The 15558-nt window shown below is 38.6% G+C and overlaps 2 protein-coding genes across 4 annotated transcripts in view; one reads left to right on the top strand and one right to left on the bottom strand.

The window, feature by feature from the left end:
• The window catches only part of PMPCB (peptidase, mitochondrial processing subunit beta), a 15147-nt gene extending 3577 nt beyond the window's left edge, over nt 1-11570 (top strand). Inside the window, exons 5-13 of the mRNA XM_040472861.1 lie at nt 3645-3843; nt 4216-4295; nt 6835-6947; nt 8178-8321; nt 9121-9281; nt 10678-10763; nt 10845-10933; nt 11094-11169; nt 11264-11570. Of these exons, the coding sequence (XP_040328795.1) occupies nt 3645-3843; nt 4216-4295; nt 6835-6947; nt 8178-8321; nt 9121-9281; nt 10678-10763; nt 10845-10933; nt 11094-11169; nt 11264-11328 (1013 nt within the window). The 3' untranslated portion in view covers nt 11329-11570. The remainder of the gene's footprint in view (nt 1-3644; nt 3844-4215; nt 4296-6834; nt 6948-8177; nt 8322-9120; nt 9282-10677; nt 10764-10844; nt 10934-11093; nt 11170-11263) is intronic.
• The window catches only part of DNAJC2 (DnaJ heat shock protein family (Hsp40) member C2), a 37538-nt gene continuing 33503 nt past the window's right edge, over nt 11524-15558 (bottom strand). For all 3 annotated transcript variants that reach the window (XM_040472857.1, XM_040472859.1, XM_040472858.1), the window contains 5 exons: nt 15042-15226; nt 14168-14268; nt 13946-14053; nt 11904-12058; nt 11524-11657 (listed from right to left, as the gene is read on the bottom strand). In XM_040472857.1, the coding sequence (XP_040328791.1) occupies nt 11583-11657; nt 11904-12058; nt 13946-14053; nt 14168-14268; nt 15042-15226 (624 nt within the window). In that variant the 3' untranslated portion in view covers nt 11524-11582. The remainder of the gene's footprint in view (nt 11658-11903; nt 12059-13945; nt 14054-14167; nt 14269-15041; nt 15227-15558) is intronic.

The following is a 15558-nucleotide window of genomic DNA, read 5'->3' on the forward strand; positions in this document are numbered from 1 at the left end:
CCTTCTCCCTCCCTCCCTCTGACAGTCTCTGATGTTCTGTATATTATAATTGTTAATTGGCTGTAGTAACAAGGGGCTAAAAATCCCTCTCCCTCTACCTCACTCTATATCTTTCCCTCTTTTTTCCCCACTCCCCCTCTGTCCTTTCTTCTTGTGCTTTTTCTCTCAAAAAAAAAGTTTTTCTCCAGAGCCATTCCTGTGTAGGGAAATATTTTTAGTTGTATCCAGTTTACTGCCTACTTTTTTCCCTCTCACTTTATCACTGTGGACTACTGGGCTTTTTACAATTTTTATTTATTTTTTTAAATGTTTATTTTTGAAGGGGAGAGAGAGTGCGAGTGGGGGAGGGGTAGAGAGAGAGGGAGACACAGAATCTGAAGCAGGCTCCAGGCTCTGAGCTGTCAGCACAGAGTCCAACATGGGGTTTGAACTCCTGAACCCTGAGATCATGACCTGAGCCAAAGCTGGACGCTTAACCAACTGAGCCACCCAGGCATTCCTACTGGGCTTTTTTTTTTTTTTTTTAAACAAAACTCTTTTATCTTTACTGCATTTGCACATTTTAGTTCTTCATCTTGGAGTACACTTCTTTGTTATTTTCCTTTCTATTAATTTTTTAAAAATTCAACTTAGAATTAAAAAACACCTAAGAAAACAGTTCACACATTTCTCCTGGTTGCATCTGGCACCCACTGATGTGTTCTCTGTATTTGAACTTGTTCTGTTTTGTTTGGATTCCACATGCAGAAGATTTGCCTTTTTGTCTGAGGTATTTGTCTTTTTCTGTCTCACTTCATTTTGCATGATGCCCTGTAAGTCCATCCTTGTTGTAGCAGATGACAAGATTTCATTCTTTCTTTGTGGTTGAATAATAGTCCATTATAGAGTATTGCATTCCATAGTTTCTTTATCCATTCTTCCACTGATGGACACAGAGGTTGTTTCCATACCTTGGCTATTATAAATAATATGCTGCAGTAAACATGGGGGTGCATAGATCTTTCTGAGTTAGTGTTTTCATTTTCTTTGGATAAATACCTAGAAGTGGAATTGCTGGGTCTTCTAGTATCTTTTATTTTTAGTTTTTTTAAGGAACCTCCGTACTTTTACAAAGTAATTGCACCAATTTACAGTCCCACCAACAGTACACAAAGGTTTCCCTTTCTTCATATCCTTGTCAGTACTTGTTACTTTGTCTTTTTTGTTAATAGTGATTCTGATAGGTGTCAGGTGTTATCTCATTGTGGTTTTGATTGGCGTTTCCCTGATGATGAATGATGTTGAGCATCTTTTCTTGTGCTTTTTGGCCATCTGTCATCTTTGGAAAAATGTTTATTGATACCTTCCCATTTTGTTTTAAGTTTTTTTTTTTTTTTTTTTTTTTTTTTATTTTTTTTTTGAGAGCAAGAATGTGTGATTATGAGTAGGGGAGGGGCAGAGAGAGAGAATCCCAAGCTCAGGGCTCCAACTCATGAACCATGGGATCATGACCTGAGCCGAAATCAAGAGTTGGACATTTAACCAACTGAACCACCCAGGTGCCCCTTGATTATACATCAGTATAGGTGTATTACAAATTTTTTTTAAGTTTATTTATTTTGAGAGAGAGAATTGGAGCATGGCTAGGGGAGGGAGGGAGAGAGGGGGAGAGAGAGAGTGAGAGAGAATGAGAATGAGAATCCCAAGCAGTCTCTGTACCAGCAGAATGGAGCCTGACTCGGAGTTTGAACTCATGAACCATGAAATCATAACCTGGGCCAAAACCAAGAGTCAGGTGATTTACGAACTGAGCCATCCAGGTGCCCCACTGTATTACAAATTGAATACATGTATTGCAATACTAATACACATGATATATTAACAAAATTTTTTTTTAAATGTCTATTTTTGAGAGAGAGTGTGAATGAGTGTGAGTGGGGGAGGGGCAGAGAGAGAGAGGGAGACACAGAATCTGAAGCAGGCTCCAGGCTCTGAGCTGTCAGCACAGACCCTAATGCAGGTCTTGAACTAATGAACGGGGAGATTATGACCTGAGCTGAAGTCGGATGCTTAACTGACTGAGCCACCCAGGCGCCCGTTAATACACATAATATTAAATATACATTAAAAAGAAAGATTCTAATTAAAACATAAACTCCAGGAAATATGAACTTCCACTTGAGCAAATACTGTCTAGACTACCAATCCCGTATTACAAGAGAGTCTTCACACGGGATTCCTTATCCTTCTATCTGTCTTTGGCCTTTTCATCACCCATCATGGTGGTTCTTATGTGGACAGAGTTTTTTATTTGGTTTTATATTTTTTCCCTTTGGTCATGATCTCTGCAACTGGCTTGCTTTGGTCTAGCAATCTGTTTCAGCATGTTGGGCAATCTACAGGTAATTATAGGAGGTCATTGATACTCGAACATAATTGCTTTGGAGACAAGGCCCCTTAAAGCGAATCTAAACAAGGAACAAAAGTTTGCAGTAGAGTAAAAAAAAGAAACTAAAGATTATTCACGTTTTATATTTGTTAAAATTTAGATTGTGATTGCAACTATGTACTAGTTCTTTTTTTTTTTTTTTAAGTTTATTTACTATTGAGAGCACGTGAGAAGGGGAGAGTTGGAGACAGGGAAAGAGAGATTCCCAAGTAGGCTCCCCACTGATACCACTGAACCAGATGTGGGGCTTGAACCTATAAACTTTGAGATCATGACCTGAGCTGAAACCAAGAATTGGACACTTGACCAACTGAACCACCCAGATGCCCCTGTATGAATTCTTTTTTTTTTTAATTATTGCTATTTTTTTTTAATGTTTATTTTTGAAAGAGAGCGTGAGCAGGGGAGGGGCAGAAAGAGAGGGAGGCAAGAATACGAGGCAGGCTCCAGGTTCTGAGCTGTCAGCACAGAACCCGACAAGGGGCTCGAACTTATGAACTGCGAGATCATGACCTGAGCCAAAGTCGGACACTTAACCGACTGAGCCACCCAGGCACCCTGCCCCTGTACAAATAGGTTAGGTTTTTCCTTTTTGGAAAAGAATGTAATTTCATAGCATCATATAGCATCCTTGAGTTCACTTTGGGCTTTTTGCAAATTTGGGTCATTCTTATATAAATAATTTGAGGGCTTAATCACTTTTTCCCAAGGGTCACTTTTACTCCTTTGATAGCAATAGGTATCTTTTTTGGGATACCTATCCTTTTCTTCACATGTTAACTTTCTATCTCTGTTAGATTATGGCATGTACTGGCTTGTTTGTATAGCAGCATCATTGCTGTGGGGACTGGGGTAGCAAATATTTGGGTGCTGTGGATCCTCTGTACCTACCTAGATGTTTTTATACAGAAAATTTTCTACTTTTTAAAATTTTCATACAGAACACTATACACTTGGGTCATGTTTGAAGTGGTAGAGTCATTACAAGTGTTGTGGAGACCTCGGATAAATTTAGGAATTTTCCCCAAGTTCTTTACCACAGGGGTTTATATTTTATATTTTTAATTTTAATGGGAGTAAATTTGTTTCTTCCTGGCTTAATCATTTAGTCAAAATTGAATGATGGTCAGTATCATGGTTTCTGATGCTAGTTTAATAGATCTTAATATTGAAAATTAAGACTCTTCGTGTTTCTTCTTGTTTTATTTTTAATTAGCTGTAGAAATTCTTGCCGATATAATACAAAACAGTACATTGGGAGAAGCAGAGATTGAACGTGAACGTGGAGTCATCCTTAGGGAGATGCAGGAAGTTGAAACCAATTTACAGGAAGTTGTTTTTGATTATCTTCATGCCACAGCTTATCAAAATACTGCACTTGGACGGACTATTTTGGGTCCAACTGAAAACATCAAGTAGGTATAATTCTCAAGCTATTTTTGGAGAAAAAATGATGAGTTTTGAAAATTCAGAAATATTTCAAAACATAATGTTTCCTCCCTGATAATCTGAATGAAATTGTAGTTAGCTACATTTTGGCCCCATCTAACTCCCAGGTGTCTGGGCTCTTGGATAGTACTGAAATAACAAGTGACGGTATCGGCTCTTTGTTCTTGATACAGGAAAGTTGAAATTCTTCATCTTTTGTTGATACTTGTTGTCTGTATCCTGTTTCTGACTGCATTTAACTTAGAGTATTTTTAAGGTCCAATTTAATTTCAGGTATATTATATAAAGATCTGTGCTTTTTAGTTTCCTTTTATATTGCTTTTCTTTCTCCATTACAGATCTATAAATCGTAAGGACTTGGTGGATTACATAACCACACATTATAAGGGGCCAAGAATAGTACTTGCTGCTGCTGGAGGTTAGTCGATTTACATTTCTGTAACTGAATGATGAATCACAAAATTCTACTCCTGAAACCAATACTACACTACATATATGTATATATATAATTTAACTAACTTGAGTTAACTAACTTGAATCTAAATAAAAAATAAGTAAATAAATTTCTGTAACTGTTTTAAACACAGTCATAGAATGATGCACTTGCTAGTTTGATCCTGTTGGGAGAGGTCCTGGGGTTTTTTATTTAAAGAGCAAATTGTTGAGTATGCTATTTAAAGGGAATGTGGAGCACTGGAAATAGACTTTCTTCTCTTCAGTAGAAGAGGAGGTTAAAAAAAAACCTATTAAAAAAACAGAAAAACTTACAGATATGAGTGTACATACATAACTTGCAAGGAAAGGGCACATGAGCGAACTGGGAGATAATGACATTTGAAAGATAGTGTACTAGAGTATGGGAATCTCTTGAGATTTTAAATTATTTCTTGAGAACCGACTTCATCCTCGGTCAGGCATGAATTGGATATGTTACGTTGTTCGTTCTTTGATTTGTTCATTCAGTAGCCCTACTAATTACTGAGAAGGGGAACTGTGCAGGGAGCTGAGAGTGTTTAAAGGGAATCCCCCTATTTGAGTGGCTTCAGGGCAAGGCTTCCTTGGGGATGCTTGAAGCCAGTGAAAGAAAATTTACGTTAGATTCTGCTGGATTTCGTGGCAGTCTGAATTTAGGCAAACAGTACATTTTATTGGTTTCCAGTTTTGTTTTCACTTTGTCTTTTTAGGGCAAAACAAAGACAGATGGAGTTTTCTTTTGTGTAAATTTAATTTTTGTCTTTAGAAATGACAATAAATTAAAATTCTAGTTGCCCTAGTTAGACTTGTGAACTAATTACTTGGGAATGATGGAGAAAATGAATATGAGGGTTAAATACCTTTAACAGTTTATTCATTAGGCTCTCAAGCTAAATCGTATTACCTTCGTAATAGCCGTCAGTGCACTCTGAAATTCTCTTGTGTAACAGTGTTTCTAAAATGGATGGTGCCGACTGGGGGTCCACATTTGAAACTGCCTCAGAACAGGAAGACTTAGGCCTCAATGACCACACTGGGAGGTCTCTGCCATGGTCGTTGGCACATGGACACAACGGGTTGTTTTGGTGTTTTTTTGTAATTCATAGGCTCATTTCGACCTTGCTGAAGTAGAGTTAATGGCTTGTCCGGTATTAATTAGTATTTTGTCTTTTTAGTACATAAGTTATGATGAGCGTTACAAACAATGGCATCTTAAAATCAATGAAAAAGACCAGACCTAGCTTCATTAAAAAATTTACTGGCTCCCCTGCCTTCTGCATGAGGAGAAGTAAAGGTGTGGGAGCAGGAGCTATCTGGAATGTCTAATCAGGAGGGCAGTAGGTGAAGTTGTTAAAGCAGTGGAAGTTGGTGTTACCAGGTGCTGAGAACTGTGTGCGTGTTCATGGTTTTTCACTCTCTGGTTGTCATTCCTGGACCACCAGGGTTTCCCGTTGTTTTGTTACTGTCTGGATTGGTATCCGAAGTGGCTCTCCTAGACAGTGCTTCTGAAAACACACGGTCTTGTTTTATACCACAGATTTGTTTGGAAAATAATGGGTGTAAGTTGTGCTTTTACATTCTAAAGGAATGTTTCATATAAATAACATGACAGTATTTGTAAAAGCACTTGCACATGTCTAAGTTTGTTTCCTAAGTTTATCCTTGTGTTTAAGAATCCTTCATTGACTGAATCTGTTTGGGTCATGAGTTTGGATTAGTAACATGTTTTTTTGTTTTTGAGCGAGGTAGAAGATCCAAGTGAGTGAGGGGCGGAGAGAGAAGAGGGAAAGAGAGAATCCCATGATGGGGAGGGGGGACAGAGAGAGAGAGAGAAGCAGCGTTCATCTGAGGTGGGGCTCAAACCCACCACCTGTGAGATTATGATCTGAGCCGAAGTCAGATGCTTAACCAACTGAGCCACCCAGGTGCCCCTAGAATCTAAGTAATCCTTAAGTTTTGGATGGCCAGCAGTGACTATTTGGATAGCTCTGGATTTATTCAGAAATTTACATGAAATTCTTTTGAATTTTGACTGCTGCATTCTGATAGCAGAGCTCAGAGAACAAAGCATATTTATGTACCCAGCCTTCTTTAAATTAGAGCTCATGTTCATACTCTTTTCTACTTTAAAAAAATTACTGAAAAGGGGCTTTTTGCTAGTTTGCATTCTAGGACCTTGAGTAACTTAATGTAACAGGATTTTATATAGAATGTATTCTCCAGCTGTTTTCTTATCCTCAGCTGTGAATTTGTTGGTATGTTAATTGTTCTACAGACTGAGAAAGCTGTGCAACCCCAATCCTGTAACAGCAGGGCAAGTGTGCTGTCAGCTCACTCTGAAGTGGCTTTCAGTGAGTGCGAGTAGATCTTGTGTAACTTTGATCACATGATACCACCTTGAGCTTATTGTAAAGTTTGGCAGTTATTGGTCTGCTGTAGATTGTACTGCTACTAGATGTATGAAATATTTTCCTTCAATTTAGGAGTTTCCCATGATGAACTGCTTGAGTTAGCCAAGTTTCATTTTGGTGACTCTTTGTCCACACACAAAGGAGAAATACCAGCTCTGCCTCCCTGCAAATTCACAGGAAGTGAGGTAGGGCAAGCCTCCTTAGCTAGTATTTAGCCCTTTGGGTTTCTTGGGTTGTATTTATGAATGAGTGTACAAAATGTGCTTATTTTTAACAGGAGTAAAATGGAAGAAACCAGAGGCTTAAATTGAAACATAGAAAAAGGGAAAAGGATGGATTCATTTGCTTATAGTCCATATTATTTAACCACTTACTTTCCTAATAAGGAAACAAGGTTTTGAGGGGAATGTGATAATTTGGTCTTCTTGAGCTTTTTGACACTGTGCCCAGTTATGTATTGTGAGCTATAAAAGTGTTTCTATTTTTAGAACTCCCCAAATTTTGATTTTCACATCAGGTTTATTCTTCATTAAGTTCTGCCCACAGTACACTTCTGGGAGTAGCTGTTAGAGCCAGAACTTGCAGAGAATCTGCTACTTGTCAGCTGTAGCCATAAGTCTTGTTCGGAGGCCTAGTTTGCCACATTAGGGATGGTGCCCGAAGGAAATCTATCAAAAGTGGCCTGATGTTGGTAAATGCATAGAACTGTAGCATTGGTAGGACAAAAATAAGCTTTGTGTCCCTGTTAGAAAATAGACAGTTGTGTCACGATTAGAAATTAGAATGTTCCTGATTTCTGCCAGTGAAATAATGCAGTCCTTTTTGACCAGGTAACCATCTGGTGGCTATGTATGTAGTTTTTGTTTGTTTTGTTTTTAAGTGAGAGCAAACATGCACATGTGGGGTGGGGGGGGGGGGGGTGGGCAGAGAGGAGAGAGAGGATGCAGAATGCACAAACTGTGAGATCATCACCTGAGTCAAAGTCAAGAGTCAGACACTCAACTGACTAAGCCACCCAGGTGCCCGTGTATATTTCAATTGCAGATCTTTTGGTGAAGTTTTCTTTCCAGAACTCAAGAAATCTTTCTGGATTAGACTGTTCAGTGTAATGAGGCATGATGTGTTTCTTTCCTGTTAAGCCTGTTACACAGTGGCAGTCTTTTTTTTTTCCCCCAAGTGTATTTTGAGAAAGAGAGGGTGTAATTATAATTAGCAGGGCAGGGGCAGAGAGGGGGAGGGAATCCCAAGCAGGCTCCGCACTGTCAGCACAGAGCCTGACGCAGGGCTCAATCTCCCAAACTGAGATCATGACCTGGGCTGAAACCAAGAGTCGAACGCTTAAATGACTGAGGCATCCAGGTGCCCCTATACACAGGCAGTCTTCACTAGAGTTGTGCTTTCTTTGTTTTAACTAGATTCGAGTGAGGGATGACAAGATGCCTTTGGCACATCTTGCAATAGCTGTTGAGGCTGTTGGTTGGGCACATCCAGATACAATATGTCTCATGGTTGCAAACACACTGATTGGCAACTGGGATCGCTCTTTTGGAGGAGGAATGGTAAGTGATTTTAAGAATAATTTTCCATAATAAATGTCAAGGCAGAACTCTGTCTTGTGAATGGACTTTTAAAATACAGACTGATCCTGGAGTGCATCCTGGGCTGGGAAAGATTTTTGTTTGTGTCCTAAGTATGTAAGTTGGATAATTAGCAAAATTTGAAGGAGGATAGAATTCACTAATAGTACCATTATCAGTGTTAATATTCTAGTTTTAATAATTGTTTTGATGTTAATCTCCTTGGGTTTTAGAAGTGTACACAAAACATCACATCTCTCAGTTGAAAAAATATGTTAAAGAGGAGGATAAAGCAAACATGGTAAAATAACAGAGAATTTGGATAAAGGAATTCCTCATACTGTTTTTGTACCTTTTCTGTCTGAAATTACTTCAAAATATAAAGTATGTTTGTACTCAACTATTTCAACAAAATATACTTCATATAAACATCGTAGGCTTCACATGCAATAGAATTTGAAATCTTTAAGCATACACAGTGAGGAGCCCTACAAATTGGGTTGGTAACGGGAATGAATTATTTTAGAATTGGTGCAGCTGCTATGTTAATTACAAGGATTCATTGCTTTTACGTTGTGAATTTCTCTGGGGGTACACTGGGCTGGTGAGAGGAGTATTGTTCTTAGTCTCATTGAATTTTAACTTCATATTGAGATGCCGCTAGATAAAACGGAGACATAGCTTCTCAGGGCATTCACTATTTGCCACAGAACTCATTTTGCTTTCTGGTAATTTGGGCACGTATACCTACAGTTCTCTTGGACAATTTTTTTCGTTACAGAATCTGTCTAGTAAGCTGGCCCAGCTCACCTGTCACGGCAACCTGTGTCATAGCTTCCAGTCTTTCAACACGTCCTACACAGATACAGGATTATGGGGCATCTATATGGTTTGTGAACCGGCCACCATTGCAGATATGCTACATGTTGTTCAGAAGGAATGGTGAGAAAATAAATCTTGTTTAGAATTCACACTGTTTTTAAGTTTACGTATTTATTTTGAGAGAGTGAGAGTGAGCAGGGGAGAGGCAGAAAGAGGGAAAGAATCCAAGCAGGCTCTGCATCAATGTCAGCACAGAGCCCAACACAGGGCTATCTCACAAACCATGAGATCATGACCTGTGCTGAAATCAGGAGTCGGACACGTGACCAACTAGGGCACCCAGGCATCCCTAGAATTCATGTTTTTACACTGTTGACTAGTTTTGATGGTGATACCTAGCATTTAGTCAAGAGAAGACTAAATAGGGGCGCCTGGGTGGCTCAGTTGGTTAAGCGTCCGACTTCAACTCAGGTCATGATCTCGCAGTCTGTGAGTTCGAGCCCCGTGTCGGGCTCTGGGCTGATGGCTCAGAGCCTGGAGCCTGTTTCAGATTCTGTGTCTCCCTCTCTCTCTGACCCTCTCCCATTCATGCTCTGCCTCTGTCTCAAAAATGAACATTAAAAAAAAAATTAAAAAACTAAATAGCTGGTTGCCATGTTTTTAAAGATCACAGATGTTTAAGTCTCATGTGAAGTTGATTTATAGAAAATTCTTAATCTTTAAGAAGGTTACTTCAGAAAGAAGTTCCTAAAGTTTTGCAAGTTACCTGGTTTGAATGGTGGTGTTATACAAATCTGAAGTTGCCATTGCTAAAGAAAAATGTATTGTTTTACTCAGAACTACTGCCTTGAAGCAGGAAGTTCCTCTCCTCCACCATTCTTAAATGGCTTGTATGTCTCTAAAGCTCCTCAATGGGGTGTAATTGTTAATCAGTAGGTATAAGTCAGCTGGATTCTTGTGAGAACCTAGTGGTCCACTAACCTCTCTCTTCTAGCAGATCAGATCCTAGTATGAGGATTAGTTAAGTCTCAAAGTGATGGTACATGTCTCAAAATGTGGTCAGCCTACCTTTGTGTTGTATCAAACCTCTATCTGCAGTCACACTAAGGTTAAGAAAAATTAATACCAGGATAAGAATCAGTATTATTTCAGGGGTGCTGGGTGGCTCAGTCAGTTAAGCCTCCAATTTTGACTCTGGTCATGATCTCGCAGTTCATGAGTTCAAGCCCTGCATGGGGCTCTGTGCTGAAAGCTCAGAGCCTGGAGCCTGCTTCGGATTCTGTGTCTCCCTCTCTCTACCCATCTCCTGCTCACGCTGTCTCAAAAATAAACATTTAGAAAAGTGAAAAGCATCAGTATTATTTTAGCTTTTGTGTAGCTATTGGGATCATTAATAACTTTTCACTAAGTTGAAATCATAATTATGTGTATGTTGTGGAATAATATGTATAGTGTCTTTAAGTCATTAACTCAAAAAGTCATTTTCAAACTACTTGACATTTTGATTTGGTTTTAGGATGCGACTCTGCACAAGTGTAACAGAAAGCGAAGTTGCACGAGCCAAAAACCTTCTGAAAACAAACATGTTGTTGCAACTTGATGGTAAGAATAAAGACCTAAGTTCTATTTTCATATGGTTGATCAATATTCCAGTACCTAAGTGTTTCCTCCTCTTGTAAACAGGTTCCACTCCAATCTGTGAAGATATTGGCAGGCAAATGTTATGCTATAACAGAAGAATTCCCATCCCTGAGCTTGAAGCAAGAATTGATGTAAGTAGTGTTTAGACACTGTGAGGCTTGTACAAAAGTTCCTTGTGACAAAGCTGAAAATAGGTGTCCTAAATTTCTGCTTTAGTTCTAAAAAGTTCCAGGTACAGAATGTGTCTTTACTATGAAAAGCTCCGAATGCTAGTTATCTTCTCTATTTCAGGCTGTAAATGCAGAGATAATCCAAGAAGTGTGCACCAAATATATTTATGATAAGAGTCCAGCTCTTGCCGCTGTTGGTAAGCCTGGCTCCTTTTCTTTGAAGTACAGGGTGCCTAATGCCTAAGTACTTGTCTTTTACTCAGTTTTAACTGTTTGTCTTTTAATCCTTAGGTCCCATTGAGCAACTGCCAGACTTTAACCAGATTCGCAGTAACATGTGCTGGCTTCATGATTAAAGTGCTCCTAATCAACATATTTCGACCATATATATTTATACAGCTAACAGATCTGCAAGTTTTAAGCTACAAAATATACTTGAAAATTTGAATGAAATACTGCATCAGACTTTGAAAGGCTGTAAGACCACCACAGCGAATGGTAGATAGTACACTTTGAAATTATCACTTGAAATAGAATTTTAAGAATGAAAATTTGTACAGTATTTTCAGTTTTATTATAAAAATGCACACACAACAAAGATTGTCAGAAGTCATTTCTTGGCTCTACTTGCATTCAGCACTTGCTCTTGGGCAGCTTTCTTAGCTTTTACCATCTCGACGAGTTCCTAGGAAGGGAGAAAGGTGTTAGAAATTGTCAGAATTTGCATACTTTTCTGGTGTTTAGTTTGGCAGAAGTATGTAAAACATTGAAATTGGGTAAATCTGTATATTATGATTACCACCAAAAAGGCTGATTTTACTAACCGCCAGAGTTGGAAAGCTTTCTTGTAATACCCTCACAACTGTGGTGGTGACATCACACACACACAAATAGATGGTAACGGAATTTATAAACACTAAATATCTACTACCTTATATCGCTTCATGCAGTCCTTCTTTGTCCTGCCAGGCACTGCTTCTGCTATTTTCTCCCATCTTTCAGGTGTATTTACTGGGTACGTTTTCAAAGCCTGCTCCAGAAGTTTCTGTTCTTCTGTTGTCCAAGGGGTAAAATCTGTGCATGGACCTGTTTAAGAAAAATTTTTATTTGATGAATCTCATCCTGATAGAAAATTCTGTTGCAACACCTTTGCAGATAAATCTTTTGGTGCACAGGTATCTTGGTAAGTGGCCATTCAGATCTGTGGTAATTTTGAACCGATTTTTAGAGATGACACACACAAAAGCCTCTCAAGTATTAAATAAGAGAAAAAAACTCAGAGATCTAGCTCACATCCCCAAAAATCTCTCGAGGCTTTTTTTTTTTTTTTAAAGTAAATCGGAAATACCTATTATAATGCTGATCTCTTCAACCTAATAATAATCTTACCAGACTGGTTCAAAAACACAAGTGTAAATGATAAATCATAAGGAAGCTGCCTGACAGTTAAACTTTTAGGCCGATGAGACCCTGAAAAACATTTTCAGTTTACACTGGAAGAAAGAGCCTAGGAAAATTAAGCCAAGTGCCCAAAGTTTCAGTGTAGAGGCAAGGTGACATTAGATTCTGTGTTCCAGTGTGGCATTTTCAAACACATTTCTTGCAGAACCAATGCTAATAAGAACCTCTACTAAACTAACCCCTTTATGCTTGACAAGACCTCTCAACATGTATCAGAAACAAATATAGGTCCATCTAAGATTGTAAGTATTACACATCCCATTTGTAGGAAAATGTTAAATAGTTAAAAACCTGGATGTAGTCCGCTTTCAAATTCCAGGGAAGCCCTCAGTGGAATTTCCTTTCATTGGTCTGAAGCCCACATTTAACACCATGGATTTCTCTCTTGGAAAAAAGATGGAGGGCATAAAAGGAGGAGAATAAACCCCTTTAGAAGTGCCTTCCAAGTGTTTTGTAACTTGCTTTTGTTACTTAAAAAAAAAAAAAAATAATGCCCGGCCTAGACCCCACAAAAAAAAATCACCTCTGATTTTTATAACACAGTGTGATAAGCCTCTTCTAGTATTTTCAAACTGAAATTTTGGGATAATATACCAGATTAGTAAAAGTGGGACTGTTAGAGGACAGAGGTAGGTTATCACATTGAGTTACTAGTTAATCCCAAAACATGCATTTGGAACTGTGATCCGGAAAGCATATTCAAGATTAGTGGCTCAAAAATGCACGAAGTGAAACAGAACTTTTTCCAACTTTGTCAGCCACTCACCGTAAGAAAACAAGTCACATCCCAAATGTATATACATGAACAAAAGTTTCACAACTTTGTTTACACTTATGTAAGAGGTGTAATGCTCTCTGATATTTTCTATTCATGACCCACTTAGGGAGTCACAATTTGGAGTTTGAAACACTGGTCCAGGTTAATCAAATTAGGTAGAACACCTAAGACAATGTCAGCACCCTAATATGTTTTAATATTTTGAAATGATTTCAGAAGAACAAAGAATCCCTGTATATGCCACCCAGATTCCCCAAATGTAAACATTTTCACCATGCCTGCATTTTCTCTGTGTATCTCAGACATAATTTATTCTGAACCACGTGAGTTGCAGACATGATGCCCCTTCTTAGCTTTTTCCTTACAAACAAGGACATTTTCTCTCATAATTATAGTGTATTTTCCCAAATCAGGAAATTAACCTTGATAAAATACTATTACCTAGTCCATAGAATAGAGCTTATTCAAATTTCAGCTGTCCCCACATCCTTTAATACTGCTATGTAAAATCTGGTAAACAAAAGAAACCCAGCTCCTTCCCTAATGGCCTCTGAAATGGAAGAACTGTAATTTTCAGTTATATGAATGTCCTGAAAATGCTTGCTGTCCATCTTCTAGTCTGCTAAACATTTTATTTTCTAATTATTCTGAACACAGACCCCTACATTTTGTCTATCTTCACATAGTGTGGGTACAGGGCTAGCATTTTCTACTTAGAGAAAAACAAAATTTACCTTCAAACCGTTCCGAAGGTGTTGCGTTGTCTGCTTGAGGCACCACTCCATGTTCTTTTTTAAATTTATCAAATGCCTTTTTGTTTATGTCATCTTTTTGATGAGGGTCTGAGAAATGAAAAAAACTTATTGCAGATCATCTCATTCAGTCATTAAATTGCACAGATTTTTGAAAAATCCATTTGAGGTAGCAAACATACTGATTTTGCAAAACTAACTCACCAAGTTTCTGAAGACTCTTTGCTTTGCCAATAACATCTTTGGCGGTTCTCTTGACTCCAGAAGAAGAATGGATGTTCATGTAATTAGCAATAACCTCCCATCTAGAGACACCAATGTAATCAATTTAAGAGGGAAAAACCCCCAAATAAAAGCCAGAATGATCCCTATGTTTCTAATGTATACAAGTTAGCTATAATATCTACAGAATTCACTCTAAACTGGTAGTCTCCTTACTGTTACCTGGATTATACCTTTTGCTTTTCATATGTTTAAGCCAACTGTATATAATCTTGGCTTCAAGTCTGTATAAAACCTTACAGATTCTGTGTACAAACCAAGAGAAAATCACACATTTGTGTATACTGCCATTTGGACGCGTAGAGATAAATCATTCTCTGCCAACAGCTTTAGTTTCCTCAACTATAGAAAGAAGGAGGCTGGATCTGTAAGTCTTCTTTTGAGTTCTAAACTCAGACTCTGCAGTAAGTTCTGGTTTGAGGTGGGAAGCCAGAAAGAAGGATTAAGGCTGTAAGAGAAAACTTCAGAATGCAAAAACCTAGTCCCTAGTACTAGCCACAATGGAATAAGCCAACATGAGAGTCACGGTTTATGTCTCATGATCTTTTAAGTTCTTGAAAAATTGGTGAAGCGTCCACTGTATGGCATCCATACACGTATGTGAGTTGGTGTAAACTGAAAAAAACCAGCAGGTTCAAAATACACCCTGCTTTTCACACTTTCTACTGTGGCACAAAATTTAGACTCCAGCATTCCCTGGAAGTTTCTGCTCTAACCAGTGCTCTCTGGGTGCTTGTCTGCATTCTCCCCAGGCCCCAGTATACATGCTCAAGACAAGTTTCATTAAAACCAGTACCTTGAATTTGTTCCAGCAGGGAAGAGATTCACAGCTTTAATTAGTAATTGCAGATCATCTTCTGACCAGTTTTTACTGCCATTTCCACTCCCACCAGTTGATTTCTCTGCATTCTTAGATGCTTGTCGCATTCGAGCCTCAGCTTCCTCTTTCTCTTTTCTGATTTGCTCATTTATTTCTTCTATCTACACAAATATCATAGGTAAGTCAAAGACTTAAAGCATCTAGCTACTCTCCCTGCAATTCTCACATCTCATTATCCTGACAATGACCGACAACACCTCCCGAGCCAACCCCAAAACCAGCCATCAGCTTTTCACTCTGGCTTTGCCTCACTCCGGCTTCTGGGCTGCAGAGCTCTGCTTGAGGAGTCAAGAACAAAGCATAGCCTGCCCTGCCCTGTATTCATACTGTGTGACTTCTGTTTGCTTTGGACACTACTTGTCGAGTCTATGGACACTGGGTTATTTCACCCACAAGCCATTTCACATCTCTCTTCAAGCTCATCCCCACTCTT

The sequence above is a fragment of the Herpailurus yagouaroundi genome, unplaced genomic scaffold, assembly GCF_014898765.1.
Source record: "Herpailurus yagouaroundi ecotype Mexico unplaced genomic scaffold, PumYag 100, whole genome shotgun sequence".
Lineage (NCBI taxonomy): Eukaryota > Metazoa > Chordata > Mammalia > Carnivora > Felidae > Herpailurus > Herpailurus yagouaroundi.